The 21,605-nt window shown below is 48.5% G+C and overlaps 1 protein-coding gene across 2 annotated transcripts in view; it reads right to left on the bottom strand.

Moving 5' to 3' along the window:
• The window catches only part of LOC144120731 (acetylcholine receptor subunit alpha-type acr-16-like), a 185,438-nt gene that overhangs the window by 15,718 nt on the left and 148,115 nt on the right, over positions 1-21,605 (bottom strand). For both annotated transcript variants that reach the window (XR_013312481.1, XM_077653392.1), the window contains exons 2-3: positions 12,683-12,877; positions 4,028-4,114 (exon numbers count right to left, since the gene is read on the bottom strand). Coding sequence is in view for 1 of the 2 variants with exons in the window: in XM_077653392.1 (XP_077509518.1) it covers positions 4,028-4,114; positions 12,683-12,737 (142 nt within the window). In the remaining variant the exon portion in view is untranslated. The remainder of the gene's footprint in view (positions 1-4,027; positions 4,115-12,682; positions 12,878-21,605) is intronic.

Raw genomic sequence — 21,605 nt, 5'->3', positions numbered from 1 at the left:
AAACTATACCGCATTATCATACCTTTAGGAATTGCTCAAGAACACTACACCCTGCCCGTCTGTCACCATGCGACAACTGCAAATAGCAGATAACGTGCCTTTTGATCAATATACCACCCAGACCGAGTTCACGACCAGAATACTCCGTTCAATTTATCTTTGGTGCTCGAGTTGTGACTGACGTTGAGAATCATACTGGCTACTGGCAACTCGCATTCTTATGTCGTAAAATACGTTGTTCAACCGGCACATTCGATAAATGTGAGGCAGAGACCGTGAGATTTGCGACACATCTGAATCCTGAAGGTGCTCTCTCAGGGCTATTAAAAGGGGAAAAAAAATTATCAGAGCTCTAAACAACGTCAATCTTCAGCTTCCTCTGCCAAAAAACGTTTTTTTTCTGCGAGTTCTGCGTGCTTCCGAATATAATATCCCTAGCGAATATTAAACTGCGCTAAGTCATACTGCTGCTTATTGGGAAAACGCCGCGCTCAAGACGCGGTCGCATGCAAACGCCCGTTTAGGCCGCTCGAGCATCACGGCAGCAAGATTTACGCGGGGAGCGACTTGCCGCCTTACAGCCTTCTCTGGCCGCCTCGAAATTTATGCCGATACGAGCGTTTCCGGCTTCCTAATTGCTTCTTCCGGTTGATGCCGTATCTGTTTTTCTTTTTGCCAGCAATTCCACCCGGCACAGCTTGCGTCGTCTCCTGAACCAGCTCAGAATTCTCTCAATGCCGGCTCTAAGATCTCTCGCATCTGCTTCAGGAAAAATAACAAAATAGGATACATCGAAAAGACAATCGCAAATCAGGCCATAACTCAGTTTTGAAGCTCGGCTCTGTGCCATTCGAATATTTTCCGCAGTTGGAACGACGTTAATCTAAGGCGCAGAATTATTGGCGTTTGCTTGCAGAAATGCCTAACTGCCAGTTTTTTTTCCTCTGCGTCATATTATGCCGTCTGAGGGTGTCTTACGAAATGCGAATGCAAATTAAATATTATTCGCGCACTCGTTTCCGGGTAAGAGACGTTCATTCTTTTTTTTTTTCTTTCGAAGGTTCCTCAATTTCTCGTTTCAAAAGAACAAAAATTAGATTCTTGAATCACGTCGCATTCGGTGCACCATTTTCTGTGCTCGTTCAACGTCTTCTTGCTTCGTTGAATTGATTCGGGGTTCTTTCTTAAGGATTAGTTGCTTGCAAACTTTTAAGATATTTGCGCCCAGCTATTCATGCGTCTCGCCTACTAAGCGTAATTCTATACTTTTCTCTTTTTACGCCTGTATACGCATACTCAGCAACAATTACTTGATTTAAAAGCGCTTGTTTTATGTGTTGCTACACGTTACTTTTAGTCGAACGTTTTTGACGGTGATTTTTGCTAAAAAGTCTTTGCACCACTTCTTTCAGAAAAATAAAAATACTACTTTCCTGCAATCATCGTGGAGGTCTGATTGTCGAAGAGCAAATGGTAGTTCTAAAGCTGCAATGGCATGAATTTTGGAGATTGGCCAACTTAAGAGCTTTTTTTTATATTGAAAACTAGATGTATACAGTGCATTATGAACCCGAAGTGTACATTGTTCTTGGCTGGGCCGAATTTGTAACCGTGTTTAGATGTTAAATACCTGTAGCCACAGTAAGTTTGTTGATCGTGCCTGAAAACCTCTAGGCTAGGTAGGCCGCGACGAAACGTGTTATAAAACCGTTTCTACATGCAGGAGTTAGCAGTAATAGATGCCATATGAGGCGAAGAAAAGTTGTGGAGAGTCAGTGTGAGGCCCCCAAGGGCTGCCTCACCAATTCTGTTTTGTCTGCGTATACTGCATGGCGCAGTGCGATAACCGTAAAATTTAGGACGACACTGATATAAATGTGTCTTCGCTTTTAGAGCTCCACACGGATTTAGTGCGTTAGAGTGCAGTACGTGTGTGGGGAAAGGCAGGGTAGGTCACGCACATAAGCGTAAGCAAGGGGCCACGGTGGAGGCCATGCTTTGAATCAGCGTGGATAGTGGGGTTTGTGGATGATTGAGCAACGATTGGCAGATCACAATGCGGAAGACAGGAACAGAGCAAAGACATTTTTTTTTACCAGCAAGAATTACAGCGCGACTATTCGCGGCCGCGATTTCAAGCTTTCCGCTTCTCCCACTGCTGTGGAGGCCGCAACATGAGGAGTACAGCATACGTGCAATGTTATGAAGCAATTGACATACCACCAGGCGTCAGGGAGAGTTCTTTGTTATCGTAGCTGCTACTTTGTTTTGGAACCGATGGTATCATCACTGAAAATTTGTGTCTGCTGTTCTATTTACACTGATTGCCTTTTATCATTACGCAGGCGTCATTTGTCACGAACGCCTGATATCAGCATCGATAATCTTTCTTAAGGACCTCTGACATCGATAAGAGTCAATGACTATTAGGTGTTACTTTACGAGTCTAATCCCCAACGATTGCCAATGTCTTTGCCCTGTTACTGCCCACTGCTCTCCTGTCCTCTTAAGACAGTCAGCGCCGTTAGGGAGGACTTGGGTGTCTCTGTCAGCGATCGCACTTGACTGGTCCGCACCTATGAGAGGCAGAGCGTCTGACGTGGCGGGTATTTTGTCGCAAATGAGCAGCATGAAGACGATCAACGAGAGGAGAATGGTGACGCCTGCGAGCAAGACAAGAGAGGAGAGGGCGCCCAATTAAGGCTTCGGGCTTGGCACACCCGGAGATCTCACTCTGGGCGCTTCGCCGCTGGCTGGGCGTCTGGAACGGAGGCTCAATCGGAGGCACCTTGCCATTCCACTCGCGCGGACACGAGAGCGGATCTTGGCAGCGGCAGTGGACGCCAAGCTTCTCGGCCCGACCGACGGCGGAGGTGAACTCAATGGGCGTTCGTACCTGCTCAACTATGCGGAATTTAAAGGTCAGAATCTCGAGGGCAATGTGAGTTTAGCCGGGGCGGAACAGTGCCGAGTTCTATGAGGACGTAGCTGCCGAAAAGACACGACTAACGTAGTTTTGTGGATCAAAATTGCTTTCTTTGTTTACAAGGCAAGCAAGCAGCGGCTTCTGGCAGATATTTCTCAGACACACGAGTTAGATCAATTCTTGGTGAGGCCTTAATACACTCGTGTCACTTATGCGGTGAACGGACGCTGGAGTACATTTTAAAGCAGGAATACGCTGCAATACCTTTGCCCTTCACTATATTTGCACTACGTATCGGTTACTCACTGCAACTACTCAATCATTTTATTGCCGCTCTCGGTCAAGCGCTTTCATGCACTGTTCCAAAGGCACGACACGAAACCATTGCGCATTACGCAGAAGTGGAAGCAAGTACTCCACAAACGAGTTTATAATTTGTCGTTTGCATTCAAGAAGCAGTTTGGGTGAGTCTAAAGGCAGCTCGTTTACTTTCCCGCGAAGTGAGTCATACTTTTCATTGTTCTTTTGGATGCAAAGCAAACAAGTATACTCGACAACGGAGCTGCTGCTGCTACTGCTGCTGCTTTGTTGGGTGAACACGACAGTTTTAGCAGTGTTTTCAGATTGCGTAGACCTCAAGGCCGAATGCTTTTGGAGAACTTGCTCTTTAGACACTACTAATGCGTAATGGCTGACCTTGAATATGCACGCGTTTACTTCAGCAACGTGTACATCCCGAAGACAAGTATAGGCAAGCACAGAGACCAGACGAGTATGTTCTCTGTATGAGGCTCACGCCTTCCGCAACAGAGCAGGCAAAAAAAATAACATAAAATCGCACAACACGCTACCGACGTTAGAAAAACGCCACAAGCACTAGATGAGAAAAAGTCAGCAACGCTATGTACAGGCAACAATGTGGCCGCCACTACTAGATAGACAAGACAATGCCAAGAACCAGCCACCACTGCAGTATACGCTCCACAAACACATACACTCACAGACATGAAAACTGCCACCACCACCAACACTCCTAGAACCGTAGACAGAGAGACCCATTTTAGCATGCAGTGGCTGTGCAGAGCCGAACATCCGGCGCACCTATGATGGAGACGGCATCGGACGTCGGAGGCATGGTCTCGGCGAGCTGGAGCATGAATACCGTCAGGGACAACAGGATGGTTACACCTGCGCGCGAGGCCGGACGCGGCGAGCGGTTAAGGGGTTAGAGGCAGTGTGCGCGCTCGCGATCCCGCCATGAAATGAACGAGAGCGCAAGCGTCCAGGACAACACAGCAGGCGAAACAAGCTCTACCATACAGTGTTAGAACTGAATGGCACAATGGCTTTTTTCGCTGCAACAGCCCCAGTGCCGCTACACAATACAAAAATCCCGTGCACGAAGATTTTCTCAATTGTTGCGGGTACTATTTTCGTGTTTCCGCGTCTCATCAAAGCTTTGACATTCTAAGAAATGGTTCCTGAAAGAAAGTTAGAGACTTTTTTTATAGTAAGTGGAACGCACTGCGCTCAGTATTACTTGTAAGGTGTCCGATGTGAATGAGTTGAGATTTACACTTAGTAGCACCAACCTTGTAAAAGCATTCGGTCTACTTTCTTCTTTGGATTCATGGCAAAGTGCATCTATCTATAGCGCCACTGGGCTCGCATTGCTTCTAGAACTGAGCTCCGGCCGCACCTCGTGCGTTGCAGGTGCTAACTATTAACGAATATTCACGGACGATTGCATTTCGTCACTGTGGATGCCTTGTTAACGAACGTGCTTAACTTTGGATGTCAAATTAGAAGCTTTTAGAGGTTATATTGGAGTCTCGGTGCTTGGCCGGGCTTAGGATACTGTCGCCTTTTTTGCGAGGTCATATATGCAATACAGGTAGTATGCAATCGACTGCTGCTCGGACACGTTGTGGTGAAGCCCACGGTCTGGCTAAGCATAGTGTAGTGACACTTCTGGTGATTTCAAAGCGCCTTTACCCGCTATAGGAAAATTTCTCGAGTCGTTGAAAAGCAGCATAAAGCGCTGTGCCTCTACGGTACAGGAAGGCAAAGCTGTAGAGGTTCACTTTCTAACAACCACCGCACAAAATAAAGCTTCAAAATAAAGTTCGAGCTCCAAAGCTTCTTACTGCGCTCATTGTAAAGCTTATCCCGCAGAATGGATCGAACCCGGAACGGAAACCGTTCAATCAAGACACTAAGCGTGCAGCACCAAAGAGCCAGCATCTCCAGAACTGACCTCTCCGGAAGAAACCGCCAAGCTTTTTCCTCTACGAGTCCCCGAGAATCGCGAGTTTATCTTTAAACGCTTTTTTTTTTGTCTCCGCCTTTCTTCCAATCTTGCTCTTATACCTTTCCGTTCAAATATGCTTCCAATTTCGCTAATGCACTTCCTCGGAGTTCCGCTCGCAGCACTTCTCCTTCCTTAATTCGTACTCCCGACAGAGAGCAAAAAGCAGAGTGATGCGCCTTTATCCCAGATTAAGGAGTTCCATACGAATCTGTAGAAACTTATACCATGCGCTGGGCTCGAGCATTGCTCCACGAGTGCCCCGTCGTCGTGAGCACCACAATTACCGCCGACATTCTATTATTAATGTGCCCCATTAAATTGCTTGTGATTTTTCTGCGCAGGAGGCGGTTTGCGACGACGAGCGAACAGAATTTAAGGCTTTGTTGAAGATAAGCTGTGGTTTTGCCGGTGAGAAAATAATGTGGCGGCTTTCGTGTTCGTTTTCGTCCTGGCTTTCGCACAGCCGCAAGTGAGTCTCGCAGAGCGGCAATCAACGAAAGTGCGCTTTTCTCCATTAGAGGGATTCTGAAATGATGCATGCAGGCTCGTCGCTTGTATCCTTACCCTGAATTCAGGCAAAGTGTCATCAGCTCTGAAACAATTTCTTGGTTCATATCAACGTACCATAATAAGATCACGCTTGAAGGAATTTTTCCACTGTGGCAATACTAGGCATCGATTGAACCCACCCCTCCCCCCTCCCACAGCCGCAAAGCTCTGTTATCTTTGCTACGGCAAGAAAGTGGCCCTGTTTGGCTGCCCCCTCGGTCTCACCATCAGTTGCTCAGCTGCTCACGACATTCCCAGCATGATGCTCTACATGACGTGAGATGCCAGTAAACAGTTAAGCGCTAGACCGAGCATCACCCAACGTAACGAGGCGCCAGACGCGCTTAACAGGTTTGGCCGACCGTCAACCCGACGCGTGGTAGAGGCAGGCCGCTGTCCGTGCGGCCGATTCTGCGGGTTTAAGGAGACGCGATCTTTGGCCTTCCTTCGTTGACCTCTTTTATTTTTTTTTTGCCCCCACTAGTTCCCTCTGTTTATTTTCGTGTTGTTGTTAGGCTTTTGGGCGGCTCGACAAGCAAGCTCCGCGCTGAGGCGGAACGCCGATGGATGAGGAGAGCGGGGACTTAAGCAGAGGAGGCGAGCTTTACGCCACTGCTTGCCGAGCGCGGAGCCGGCAATCTACGTGTTTCGAAGGCGCTCTCCGGTCAGGTGACGTCGATCGATCCTGCCAGCCCCTCTCCTGCCCCAACCTCACCCCTTGTTGCTTTCAGTGCGGAGTTTGGCCCGATTGCGCCCCCTCCTCCCCAATCTCGTACCCTCCCACGCTCCTCGACCTTCTCTTACCTCCCCCCCCCCCCCTCCCCTTTCGGTACAGTCTACGGTGACTCCGGGCTAACAGGGTCGCCGACGCCGCCGTCCGTCGCTTGCAAGGAGGGAGGCTCGAGCAGCTGTTGCTCTCGGACGCATCAGGCCAAGATTTGGCAGCTCGGACAAGGGCCGTCCCGAGGCCTGATAGCGTTTCGCTGTCGCACGTCGGAGGAAACAAAAAGCGCGCGCCATCTCGTGGTGGTTTCAACGGCGGACCTCCCCCTCCCTCCACCCCCTCCCCCGTTCTCCTTACAGCACACTGGTATATAGCGCTGAGCTGTCCGCGAGCTTGTGGCTATCTAGAGTCTGTCGCTGGTCTTGTTGGGGACATCGCCGCCACAGAGTACGTACTCCCCTCGGTGGGTGCGGCGTTCGGCGTTATTTGTACGAAGCCGCATCGACCGCGGATGCGTTCCGATAGGGGGGTAATTCTAATCGCATTGTAAGCCTGTCGCAGATGAGGGTGCTAACGGCGATGGGCGTATATCGTGGAAGTCGAGTATACCGCGTTTCCTTCTTCGTCAGTCTATCCCTGCCTGTCGAGCGCCTGAGACAGCCGCGTTTGTGCCGTTAACAATGCTGCTGTTATGCAGAGTCGCTTGTCCGTTATATTTGCGGGCGGGATATTGTCCGTTATATTGGCGTTATATTTGCGGGCGGGAACCGGGGCCCTTCACTGCGTGACTAGTCATGGACGCGGTGTGGTCGCGGTGTAGATTACTGCGCGTGATGATTCTTGCAGCGGAATTAGATCGAATCTGTTTGGGAGAAGAAAAGAAATTTCGAATATGACTGGCGCTAAGCCGTTTCTTTTTCTAAATGGACAAGGCATCAAACTTCCAGGGCCTACGATTTATACACCAATCACCTTCAGAAAACTGGCTGACCTAAAATTAATACGAATGTAAAAAAAGAACATCTAAATAAAGGAAACCAATTAAAGGAAATCGATGATGCCAGCAATTAAAAGTCAGGTGGGCGGAGTATAATCCAACACGCGGAACGACATTGCAGAGAGATTTCAACTTCTCTCTAGTAATCGAAAAAATTTTTGAAGAAAGGCTATAGCTAGTTAATGCCAGCCTCACAGTATGCAGTGTGCATCTCTTTCCAATATTGGCACACACATGAAGGAAGCCAACAGTGGTCAAATACAAAGAAAGCGTACGAGAATTGTTTTTTTTTTATCGAACTGATCACTGGGAAATCATTGTGCGATCTTTTTATAGCTGAAGGATAATTGATTAGAAAGTCGAAGGTGTCTAATGAAAACCATAAAATTTAGTCGTTCCACGCGCTGCCAACGCTCTCTAAGCACTTGGCTTCCTCGTTAGGTCACTGCAGCAGTCTTACAATTTTTCTTTCATTTACGTTTCTCCAATCCCCTTCTCTTTCTTCTGACTGCGAGCGCTGGAAACTTGAGTGAACTGTGCTACGCTTCCTTGCTTCAGCGTTCAGCGTCTATTCGTGCCCTGTGGTTCGCAATGGAGGTGTGTCACCTTGTCCAACACTTCACCTTGTCACGCTGGAAGCCAGCCCTTCAAGTGTACTCCTCACTTGAGAACTATTCAAGTGTATTCTTCACTTGTTTCCACCTGTTAGCAGGCTGAGTTGTTCGAAACTGGGTTTATCCCCGAAGGGGCGCCGCGGGGTTTGCGGAGCCTCCTCCAAGCACACACCCCTGAAGAAGCCGAGCGCCGGGCCGGGGGTGGCTTGTACCCATTTTTACCGGTGCGTGTCCGGCGGTGGGTTTCGAACCAACAACCTCCCACAGCCGAGGCGGAAATTTCATTCTGCTGTAGCGAAGACTTCGGTCACTAGCGACACTGTGCGCACAATGGCAACATTTCACTGCAGCATAATAATCGAAGGGAATTTTATTTCTCCCTCCGCCTCTCTAAGTAGAAGAAAAAAAATATGACAAGAAAGCATTGTCACTTAAATTTGCGTTTATCGTAACGGCACCTATTCACTGTTATCAAGGTAGACCTGGCTGTTCCACATAAACCAATTTGAAGATCCAGTGTCGACAGTCGTTAAGAACTCTAGTTCTGAACGACTGAAAAATGAAGCCGGCGCTCGTCCTAGCCCTGCCTGAAACCTATTTATTTACTTGCTTGCACTCTGGAGGAAAGGACGACACACGCTTTTTGCACATTGCCATTGACTGATATTTATGTCAATTATGGGTGCACATAGCTACGAGCACGCTATTGCAGCCGCTTCTATAACTGTGCTCAAGTGACAAGGCTTTTATTCTTAAATAAGGTCTCCCTAAATAACTTCTTAAGAAAGGAAGAAAGCGAGAGAGAGAGAGAGAGAGAGAGAGAGAGAGAGAAAGAAAGAAAGAAAGAAAGAAAGAAAGGAAGAAAGGAAGGAAGGCAGAAATAAAGAAAGCAAGAAAGGAATAAGGAAAGGAATAAAGAAAGAAGGAAAGAAAGAAAGAAATAGTGTCAGCACAGAACTCTCTGATGCCCAAGCGGTGAATATGTGGTAGGATAAAAGTTTCTAGATTCCAGGATATTTATTACTTACCCCTACACTGCTGCAGAAATGTAGAACACTGACGTATTTATTAGCAAAACTATATTTTTCTGGCCAAATAAGCTTGAAAAATCATCCTAATTTTTAAACGGCTGAAAACAATAAAATTCTGTACATACCGCGTTAAACTCATAAAGAAGATGAAACATTACGCCTGCAGAAATTTTAGGTTGTTTTGCCTGGAGGGTTGCCTTTTGCAGTGAGGGAGAGTTTATAGCATGCCATCTGCCAATTTGATATGATAAGTATTATTAAATTGAGGCTTGTGTAATAAGCGTATCATATGCGTATCATGTCCGATAAGTGTCTTGCATATGATACGCAGAAAATTGCTGGGTTAAGCTAGCCTCCCAACGAAAGCGATAAGTGACTTGTGTTTGATAGTATTAGGAATCCGTACCCATTTGCGTAACGTTATCGCCCGTTTTTAAAACACCTATTTTTTCACATTTACTCCAGCTCCGGACCAGGGAGGATGTATTCAGTCCCTAAGGCCTTCTTTTCTCTAAGAGGCTAGAAATTTATTTCTTCAGCAAGAGGCTCGCCAATTCTATCCCGCCTTGGCGCAGTTTATTCAGCTGCCCTATACGTCTTACTGCTAGGCCGTGGCACGGGGTTTACGAAACACCCTCTAAGGTCGTCTCTATTTGCATTCAATATCCGCTGCTCGATCGCTTTTTCATAGCCCCAAGCGGCGCCGCCTGTTCCGACCCCATTTCGTCTCATCCTAGAGTACGCGACCACGGACCCTCTCTAGGTCCGACGAGCGGCGGCTGGTTCCCCTTTAGAACCGTGCGACGATCAAAAAGCAACGACTGCGAGAGACGTAAATACGTCGTAAGACGTCGACTGTAAACCAGCAATACACGGTAGAGGAAGAGATGGGGAGAAAGATAGAGATCAGCTCCGCTTTTTTTTTTTTCACTTCCACTTTCTTTCCATGCTCCCAGCCACTAAAACAGTGACGGTAGCTGCAGCCTCCAGCGCAGAAAAAAATAAAGAAACTATATTTTCAAAGGCAGGCGGAGACTTTTGAAATATTGCTCCAGGCGGGCAGGTAAGCCATAAAGCCCTCTGGGAAAAAAGCCTCCACGAGGGGGTGGGCTCAAATCTTCCGCGGTTGTCGTCGGCATCGACCCACGGGGACCGGTGAAGAGCTCGCCGCGCTGGGGCTTCCTTGGGAATAAACTTTTCGTGTCACCACCGCCGCCGCCAACGGGTTTGTTTGTTTTTTTTTGTTTCGTTTCCATCGCTATCGAGGCTCGGCATCACCCTGTGCTCCCGACTTTTCGTCTCAAAAGGAGACCTCCTCACTACTGCCCCCCCCCCCCCCCCCCCCTCCCCATTCGGCATTTGGAGCAAGGAGATCACGCACCCTGCTCGGAGAGCGAGCTCCAATAGCACCACCACCCTCCCTTATCGCTCGTCATTCGCTCTGCCATTTCGGCCGCCGCTTCGGCTACACACCTCCCCCCGACCCTCCGCGCCTAGCTAGCGGCAGCGGGTGCCGTGGCGAAAAACGCCAGGGTCCCGCGCGGCGGAACAGCTGGGAGTGCGGGCTTTCTTTAGGACGGCTGTAACCCTTCCCGAGCGGAGAGGTATTGGAAAGAAACACGGAAGACGTAAACCCTCCTCCTCCTCATTCACGCGCTCGTTGACGTCGGGTTTCCCGCTTCCCTTGAGGGCTCCATTCAGCCCGAAGAATGGAGCGCCGCGAAATCCGCGGCTGAATCCTTACATTACAGTCGGACTGTGGTTGTAAACACCGCGTCTGCACCGAGAATAAAAATACGATGAGAAAGAAAAAAAAGCGGCTGTGTTTTGGCGGCTGTCACTTTGTGCCTTTGGTTAACTTTTGCAGTTTTCTTTACCTTTGTCCATTCTTTTTCTGTAGAGGTAGTTTGAGCGGATGTGCGCACTACCTGAAATCTTCCATAGCACGGAAGTGAGCAATCAACAGAACAGGTACCCAGACAGAGAGAGGGCGAGAGAGATAAGCCCAGCGTTTTCGCCTCATGCTATACCTTCGGCACCAGAGGTACAGCTGGCTTCGGTACCAAACGGAACATTAACTTTGGAGAAAAATATCGAATTCTGTCGTTATCTCTGAATTAACGTCGTTATCTCTGGTGTTTGGAACTGTGTGTACCTGGCGCCACTGTTGTGACAGCTCATCCTCTAATTCAAATCGGCCGACACAGCTACAAGGCAATACGGTACGAGTTCTGGCAAGAAGAAAAAGAAAAGAAGAGGAAAAGAAAAAGATTTCAGTATTGCTCCGGGGACTCGCCAGTTCTTAATGTTTGGGATGCTGTTCGTAGTAGAACCTATTCTTCCATTTCCCCTTTACTACTCCTTACTATACCTCCTTTAAGTTTTTTCCCGTAGGTCTCCTTTCGGCACTACGATGCATTTTTTTCTTTTTACAATTAGATTCCTCCCCACTCGTCATACATTAGTGGTACGGGCAAAGTCTACGTTCTCAAGCTGCACACTACTTCCTACTTACCTACCGTTGAGAAGCCAACTTCTAATGTAACTCGAATACAATAACGGAATGAAGACACTGTACACGAGATTCCACCTAAATACCTAGAGAAAGAACGCCGGCCATGTGATCACACAGATGGTAATCGAACTGGAAAAAAAGGTAGTCAAGCGGGCGCACATCACTTGTTTAAAAGAAATGTTTTCGCTTTCGAAAAAACTAAAAACAAAAGAAACAAACAACAAAATTACAAAATGCAATAGCTTCGCAAACAAAGATATGATTGTGGGGAAAAAAGAGCTGCGCAAATGAAACGGGGACTCACGACTAGAAAGACGTGACCAATATTTCACTATGGTATCACTATGGAAGACTATAGAAAGACGACTGGATAGATAAGTAGAATGGCAAGTGGAAAGTGAGTGGTGTTTTTTCTCGCCTCTATACTCTTTCTAGTCTTTTGCCCCATTCTCAATGGCGCAGTTACGTTTTCCTTTACACGAACCAACTGGCCCCACCAGCACTTTGTAAAAAGTCCTTTCCCAACTGGATGCAAAAAAAAAATCACAGGACGATTAAGTTACTCAGCAATGCGATATTACAACGCAGCTGCTGCTTGTGAAATGCAATCACTATTCGGTGTAGTGGCCACGTATTTCGATGTCACCATCTTTTAAGTCGTTAATGTTCAGTACGATATCGGTGCTAAAGTTCTTGTTCTCACGGATATGGATGTTAAAAGCCCCAGCAACTAGCATGGGGGAGGAACCGTCACCGGCGACTTATCATTCGCTTGGCAATGACGGCAGGAATTTTGAGACCCAATCACAGGCACCTGAGAAGCCACGTGAGTGATGACGTCTTGATTCTGAGATCAATTAAAATGCGTTACACGAGTCACGTGATACGCGAGTGGTCACGTGATGTGTTACACCAACGACACCGCTTTTATCTGGATTGAGCCGCAGACAGCTGCGCTGTAAAAAAAAAAAAAACGAAGGCCGGAAGAGGGAGAGAGATGAAGCGACCCACTCACCCAGGGTGAGCCTCTCGCCGGTGTCGGGGGGCAACGTGAAACCGAGCAGTGTCATGGACGAGATAAGCACGCAGGGAATGATGAGGTTGAAGCCGTAGTAGAGCGTGCGCCGCCTGATGTGGATCGTGTACGTGATGTCGATGTACGGCTCCGGGCAGCACGCGTACTCTCGCACATTCCGCACTCCCGGCACTCCTGCAGCACGCGTCACAACAACGACACCGCCCTTTCTACGTTCAGCAGGAAGCGGCTCACGCGAGCCACAAGAGAGACCGGTTGTGGTGGCAGTCTTTACATTGGCTAATGAGTAATTAATTTCTGAAAAAAAAATATTGCTCCATTAGAAGTTTATTCGATGTTTATCACGTTCATCGTGGGTTTTCTTGTACGCCAGCACTTTTTAACGGGACAGCAGCTCTGAAACACTTTTCCGAGGAGAGCACATCAAGTCGCTCAGTCACTACATTGTGTTGTCATGAACACGTTAGCTAAATAATACACTTCTACACATAGCAGAGGACCAAAAATCACGCGCAAAAGTGGGCGGGCCCTTCCCGGCGACTTTTTCATGCTCTCACCCTCCTCCGTCGCTCGCACCTGCGTATACAAGTTGAGAGATGGCTATTGGTTAGATTAGTTATGATGCTAGGCAGCTACCATGGCCGCGGCCAATAAGCCGCGTAGCTCCGGCGGGTCAGGAAGCTGCGCCTCCGGAGTTGGGGCCGGCGGAGGAGCGCCGACCATCCAGCGTGCAAAAAGCGACGAGAGGAGAGGGAAAGGCGCGAAGACTCTGAAATTCAAATTTTCACTACAGATAACTCAGCTTCTACAAAACGCATTAAAAAAATTCTTGCTGGACAATATTTGTGAGGCGACGTAATTTAACATCCCAGGCATACCGCAACTTTATTAGAACCCCTTTCAGAGCCCCTTTAAGCCTCCCGTTGTACAGAAAATCCAGCGTTGTAGTCATCGGCGTTATTGTGAGGGAAAAATCCGCGGAGAAGCAACCAAGTGGGCCACCTAAGCCACGTGACTAAGGCGTTGTCACAACCTGCCCACCGGATTGTGAGCAAAATGTAACCCCAGTGGCAGGTAGCAGCTAAATTAAGGATTGGTCAAACGTGAGTCGTACACGCCTCACAGGTGGCAGCACCTGCCATCGCAGGGCCGTGGCGCATCGCTTAACTAGTGCACCACTGCGCCAGGACAGGTATCATGATCCCCATGAATTTATGAATGTAAAGTCGAGAATGGTCAATTCCGCATATATGGGCATTAATTAACGCATTAACCCTATCGCGTCATATCCTTAAGGCGGAGCTTCACTGTCCCCTATATTTTTTTTTTTGCTTCACATAATCTGTTTCCTTTGAGGGGGTAACGTTTCAGGGAGAAGCCAAATTCACCTCTTTCAAGTGTCACTCCACATTTGCTTCAATTGGCGTGCGATCTCAAGATCTGCAGAAATCATGTTTTTAATAGCACCATAGATCGAATTAACCTCCCCCTCCTCCAAAGCTCCGTCTCTTTAAAAAAATGTGGATTAGCTCAGCTAATCCAGGATATACAAAGCGAAAGATGTCGGCGTTCACTGTGTTCATTGGCGTTGGCGTTGACAATGTTCTAGACGGCGATGGCTTTGAGGAAAGGAAGGGTGCATAACTGGCTCCCTGGATATGCGGATGTCTCATTCGTGCTTTGATACCTGTGGCGGTGGTGAGAGAGATATGAGGCCTTAATGCATTAGCGCTGACAGCGTTGTGGCTGACATGCGGCACTGCAGCAATAGCTACACCACAGCATTCATGTGGTGATAGATCTCACGCGATCAATTATTAACTGCATGCCACCTCCCAGGGTGGCAGGGAGGGTGCGATGCCTATCCAGAGCGCGGAACGCAATCAAAGCACGCTCTTGCATCTGGAGATCAACGCCACGTATATGAAAGCGAGATTGAGGTCTCCACTGACCCACGGAGCCGGTTGTGCGCCTTTCCTTTCGAGAAAATGAACGGCTTTTGCAAATTTGTCAACGCGAATGAACTCTATGGACGCCGCCGGCTCACTTGTTTTGTTTGGATTTTGAGGAGAGGAAATAGCACAGTAACCGTCTCACATATCTCGGCGAACACCCAAACCGCGCCGTAAAGGAAGGAATAAAGGAGGGAGGGAAAGATGAAAGAAAACTGAAATATGAAAGTTGGATTTTGAGGAAAGGTGCGGCGAGGCGCGCGCTGTGACGTCATGTCCCTCCTCGGAGCACCGCCACAGCGAAATCGCAAGTTCGCGGCCAGTAAAGCTTTCGCTTTAAAAACGGCACCCCATTTCCTCTCCTCCCCACCTGCATACATACCCAGAAGGAGGAACGAGTCAATAGGGTCCCAGTTACTGTTCTGGACACTGCACCAGAAAGTCGAGAGAGAGCACTAGTAGCAATTCCACATTGTATGGCGCCGTCTTCGTAGATGCGTCAACGAAGGATGAGAGTAAAGGTGGATAGTTAAAAGGAATACAAGGTACACGTTCAGTTATCGAGAGAGAAACCGAGGCGCTTGGCCAGTGAAAAATTTGCCGGACACGAGAGGAAGTGGCTGTGGGTCCGGCCAGGCGGAACCATGCGGAACGCAAGCAATGCAATGACCGAGTACATAACGGCAGCGCCAAGGAGAGGCGCCTCGTGGCAGAGTTAAGCTATACAGAGGCAAACACTCGCCAGCGAAACCATTTCGCGAAGAACTGGTGAACCGAGACTATCCGAGTGTTTCCTCAGGAATGCGCGAAATAACAAGTGAAAAGGTGGGCGGAACGAATACGAAAAAAAAGGAGGCAGCTAGGAAAAAAAAAAAAAACGTTCGGTCGAGCTCTCTCGTTCGCGCAAGAGTTTTCGAGTTTCCAGCACAGGACGCGCTTGCTGCGGCAAACATAAGCTACAAACGAAAATTAAAAAAAAACTAACAGTAGGAGGTTGGGAGGCGGCTCCTAGAATAATTCTCTTTTTCAAAGTGGGGCCAAACGGTGCGAGGGTTGCCGATGCGGAGAAGTGGGAAACGGGAAAAAAAGGATGTGTGGGAAGAAGCAGACCGGTGCGGCGTAGCCGGCAAGGACTCGGGAAGAAGCGCGCAAAGATCTTGAGAAATTCCTTGTGTCGAGAACCCCAGTGCGGCTGCTGCTGCTGCTGCTTGTGCCAGTGCATCGACGGTTCTCCTGCGGCACAAATTGGATTTCCTGCACCGCAGAACCCCGTCGCCGAGTCCCCGACGCCGCTATGAATATATTGGCCGCAGTCGCTTGTGCGCTGCGCAGCGCGCGCGCGTGGGGAGGTGCAAAGTGTATACGACGGCTGGGAATCGCGACTGACGTGGTGCGCCTTCGGTTTGGAGAACAGTCGTTCGCTCCTCGCTTCTTATGGCGGGAAAGAAAGAGGGAAGGCTTTCGCAAGTGACTTTATGCTCACACAGCCGGAAATGGAGAGAAGGGTTGAAGAGAGTCCCCAGTGGCTGGCTGCTTCACCATGGAAGCGATAGAGCACCACCTCCCGATTCGCAACGCGGAGGTGATGCAGAGATGTTCGATGCCTATATATGCTTGACCTTGCTCGTGAAGGAGGCGCGAGAAAAAAATTGATCCTCTCCCGCATAACGTGGCGCGGTACTCGCTAAACTTTCCAGGAAAAGCACAATGCCAGGAGCCGTGTTTCTTTTTCTGTTTCTTTTTATTTGGTAGAAACCGCGCCGCCGCTGCTTTCGCAAGCAACGAAAGCAGGGTCGATATCAGCGTTTTTAGAGCAGAAACCACCCCCTCACCCCTCCCTCCTACACCACGTTCTATCTTTTTTCCAGAGCGTTCTTTCTTCTTTCTATCGAGCTTCGTCTCAACGAGAACGTTCGGCGTCGACGAGCTCAGTGAATTCAGCTGGCACAGGGCGCAGCTCTGAGCACCGATGCATGTGCGCCGGTGACCGAAACTGAGAACTGCTTCGTCCAGAGTCAGAAGAGAACGTGCTGGCGGTTCCTCGGGCAGCAGATTTCAGAGGAATAAGAAACCAACGCACCGTCTCAAGCGGCAGATCTGAAAGTGGGGTGGGCTGATGCGCAAAGATTTCCGAACCATAGCGAGTCTTGCACAGACTGACAGGAAGGGAGGCAAAGAAGAGTCAACCATCAACCATCCTGTCCAACTCCTTCAGCGTCTGTGCCTGCGAAGCGCGCTGCGGTTCTAAGATGATAGCTATTCCCTCCTATGTTGATTACGTTCTTCAGAAATTCCCAAAGCGAGGCCGTATTGAGGCAAAAGGTATCTTAGCATTCTCAGTCAAAAAATTTGGGGAACAGTGAGGCTCGGACGAGAGAAAGTAATAATTTGAGAGCGTTTGTGTTCGCATACGAAACGACCCATAAAAAAAATGAAAATTAAAAATTGATTTTTTTTTTTGGGGGGGGAAGGAAATTGTGCAGTATCTTTCTCGCATACACCTGCACCGCCCCTTACGGCGCGGTTCAGGTGTATGTGAATATGTATGTGTATGTGTGCCCAAGAAATGGGCTTGGGCAGGGCATGTGATGCGAAGCCAAGACAACCGCTGGTCCTTAAGGGTAACGGAGTGGATTCCAAGAGAAGGCAAGCGAAGCAGGGGGCGGCAGAAGGTTAGGTGGACGGATGAGATTAAGAAATTTGCGGGGATACGGTGGGCGCAGCTGGCAAAGGACAGGGTTAGTTGGAAAGACATGGGAGAGGCCTTTGCCCTGCAGTAGGCGTAGTCAGGCCGATGATGATGAAAGAGCACCTTACGCCTTTCAAAGATACCCACAGGCCCGATATGCCTGTGCATATTTTTTTTTTTCCACACTGAGTCGCCCCGGAGTGAAAGAGATGTTACTATAGCCTTCTACTTACGGCGAGGACGGTGCGTCCTTTTTACGTCACGAAAAGGCCAGTCGTGTGCTCTCATCGTGCTCCTTTAATCAGACAGGGCTGCTAACGCGGGAGATTTGCTCCAGTAACCATGCACGATTGTGCCTCTTAATGTGACCCCCCTGGCCGGCAGGCATGACGTGGACTATACCGTTCGACCATAACGGCCCATCGGCAGCTGGTCTCACGGGGCAGCGACGCCAAGGGCCACCGAACGAGAATGGGAGGGCAACGAGGCAAGGGACTGGGAGGACAGCAAGTGGGGGGGGGGGAGACGCTGTTGGTTGAGCGGCGGCATATAGCGGCTCGCGCGCGTCTACCGATTCCTGGGGGCGCCTCGCGGGAGCTGCTGGCGCGCTGCGCGGGCCTCAGCGTTATTACCCTCGGCGGCTGTTTATCCTGTCGCTTACAGCGCAATCAATCACGCAGCATTACCGGGCTGGGAGAGAAAGATTTATGCGCAGCCACTCGCGTGCACATCGCCGCCGTGCATCGCCACGTTCCCCGTGCGTCCTCTCCCTCTCGGTCCCGCGACTACCCCTTTGTCTTTATTTGTGCCGCTCGCGAAGTGGTTCTTTTTCTTTTTCCAGAAAAATCTCGTCTTTATTATAGCTTCCCCGTGTTTCCCATCGCTGCCTCGTTGCCACTGCTGTTGCTGCTGTTGCCGCTACAACTGCTTCGCGACTTCATCGAAAGCTCTTAATCCCTTCTCTGCTCACTTTAGCTGTTTTTTTTTTTTGCGTGTCGCCGGCCAGATTGCTGCGCTCCCACAGTGGCCTTTGGTGTCTTTAATGCTTCCTTTAAAACCTCGTGCGCTCATCGATCTTGTTCCGAACTGCAAAGCAACTCGTTTCTTCTATTTCTTACCTGCTATTTATTTCGAGTGGAGCATTTTTTTTAAAACTTTTATTCTCTCAATTTTGGAGCGCAGAGCTTCGTTAATGTGATATCCTTCATCAATTTGGACGCGATTATAGAAGCAACAGATGTGGAAATGGCGCACGATGTGCCAACTAAGAGCGCCATTTATTTTAATTGCAGTTCATGTCGCAAGACCAAGTTTGGGCACGTGCGTTCAAGGAAGAAATCAATCACGCGGAAGCGATTTCGCTTCGTGTTGTAGCTGCGCGTGAATGCCTGACGTGCAGGGTAGCGTGAACACTTTCGGATCAGAAACATGTGCACTTACGCAAGGGAGCCAATGTTGCGTGATGCTTGGGCGGAACGCTAAAGACGCGTGTGCGGGTAGCTTTAGTACGGTGGGACTTATGAGGAATAATTAAAATAAAGCGCACTTCCCCGAGGCAAATTGAGTATAACGGCCTTAATCTACACGATTAAGTTGAGAACGAACGAGGAAACTAGTAACAACGTGAACAAATGTAGAGCACGGTATTCCTCCATTTTCGGCACTGCGAAAACTTTTTCGCTAAATCTCCAATCTCGCGGCGTCCTGGGCAAGCATTTTCACGATAAGCGGCGTAGAGTATTGCTTTTCCAGGTAGCTAAATTAGATGAGAACATCTGCTTGCGTTTTCCATTGTAAATTTCGGAGGTGATTGCATACTAGAAATCACCTGAACGCAGCCACAAGGCGACTAAGTTCCTCCGAATCTTGAAACATAAAAAAAAATGCCCTGGTCTTGGGTTCGAACCCGGGACAATGCACCACCTCTCCGGTGCAGTTGTTCTGCTTACTAAGTTAACAGTGAAGGCTGGAAGTGGCAGGATGCGGCCGAAATAATCTACAGTTAGAAGCGGGAATGATGTTAGTGCAATGCATTTAGGGGGTTATAAAGGCTCCATAAATATTCTGAGGAGGCTGTGAAGCTTTCTTTTGCAGGCCTATGGAAGCGCTGTGGTGCACTTTAATGAATAATTCCTCCGCCAGCTGAAACCTGCTCCATCTATGGGGCGTCTCAAATACATTGAACTAACATGCGATATTTTGTGTCGTGGTTTCGAAAGACTACCGAAAATGAGGTGGTATATCTTTTTTTAATGGAGCAGCGTGCGTTTGAGCAGTTGGATTGAAAGAAGGCAGATGAAAAAAAAAAACTGGTTGTAGAGCCCTAACACACTATAGCGTTGGCCGATTTCGTTAGCAGGCTCAAACTGCGAACAGGAACACGAAAGCCTTCTGGCTTCAACGGTTTCAAAGGATATTCAAATAGTCCAGCAGCTTTCAATTAGTACTCATGTAGTGGCACGGTTCAATAGGGCTCATGATATTTCGAAAGTATAGGGTTGCGCTGCCTGAGCTTGTGGCACGTAGGCAGTTCCACCGCCGGGACCATCGAACACGCAACCAAAGCGTGGGCCCATCGCGAATTGAAGCAAGCTCCGTTCGCGACGTCATGAATAAGCCATATGCATGCCGGAACGAGGCTGCGTAATGCGTGCATTCACAGACTGCAGCGCGCTTTGTGTCTAGTGCGCAATCCGTGCAACGCTGCCAGGGAACGCATTTGCTAAGAGGGAGCAGCGCGGAGCATTTGTTCAAGATTGAACTTCGCCCGGAATACCTTTGAGCGCTGCACGCAATTTGGAAAGCGAGTGGACATTCGAACGCGAATATCTAGGATAGAGGATTCACAACGCTTTCGCACGTAAAATACGTCGGGTACTGAATAACCAATGCTACCGTATTGCATCGCTGGCTGCAGGGAATGGTCAGCGCAAGTACACCGGCAAATTAGAACCGAATCTATAAGGACCTGTCTCATTTGGACGCGTGCTGAGAAATGTATTGATCTCAAGCTCCGGTCTGTTCACCCCTCTTGTCTTGCTTCTGTAAGACAGAGTCCTCATTAGCAAAAGATCCACAGAATAAACAGGCTTGTCACGACGTAGTACTTTTCGTTAGGCATGTATTGGATACATGATAGCGCTGATTTAACTCAAAATGCTCTGAAATGAAAGGTGAAACATTAATATGAATGTGTGTCGCGCATATAAACTGTGTGTATCAAAAAATATGGGCGAAGAATTTACGACATAACGGCTGTCTTGGCAAGAAGAACGACAGTATTCCCAGTAGTCCCCTAAACCACCGATCTTTACTTCTACTGTCTATTTAACAAATTATATCCTGGAGATCATACAGTACTAAAGGACGGACACATACTGTGCTATCGCGGGTTAGAGGATAGACGAGAACTAGGTGTGGGTTTCCTCATTAATAAGGATATAGCTGGCAACGTAGAGGAGTTCTACAGTATTAACGAGAGGGTAGCAGCTATAGTAATTAGGCTGAATAGGAGGTACAAGCTGAAAGTGGTGCAGGCCTACGCACCCACATCCAGCCATGATGACCAGGCCGTTGAAAGCTTCTATGAGGACGTAGAATCAGCAATGAATAAAGTAAAATCGCAGTACACTGTACTGATGGGTGACTTCAATGCGAAGGTGGGCAAGAAGCAGGCTGACGACCACGCGGTAGGTGACTATGGGATAGGCTCTAGAAATAGCAGGGGAGAGTTATTAGTCGAATTCGCGGATAGAAATAATTTACGGATCATGAATACCTTCTTCCGCAAACGAGAAAACAGGAAGTGGACCTGGAAGAGCCCCAATGGTGAGATTAAAAATGAAATCGACTTCATACTATGCACTAAACCTGGCATCATTAAGGATGTGGCCGTCCTCGGAAGGGTGCGTTGCAGCGACCATAGAATGGTAAGGTCTAGAATTAGCTTAGACTTGAAGAGGGAACGGAAGAAGCTAGCGAAGAAGAAGACCATTAACGAGTTAACCGTAAGAGGGAAAGCACAGGAGTTTAGGATAGCGCTGCAAAACAGATACTCGGCTTTAACTGAGGAAGATGATCTTGATGTTCATTCAATGCACGATAACCTGACATCAATAATTACGGAGTGCGCAGTAGAAGTAGGCGGTAGGACAGTTCGAAAAGATACCGGGAAGCTATCTCAGGTGACGAAAGATCTGATTAAGAAGCGCCAAAACATGAAGGCATCTAACACTACCGATAGAATAGAACTAACGGAGCT

Source organism: Amblyomma americanum, chromosome 2 (assembly GCF_052857255.1).
Source record: "Amblyomma americanum isolate KBUSLIRL-KWMA chromosome 2, ASM5285725v1, whole genome shotgun sequence".
NCBI lineage: Eukaryota > Metazoa > Arthropoda > Arachnida > Ixodida > Ixodidae > Amblyomma > Amblyomma americanum.
The sequence above is the reverse complement of the archived record's forward strand: the minus strand, read 5'-3'. Positions and strand labels throughout refer to the sequence as shown.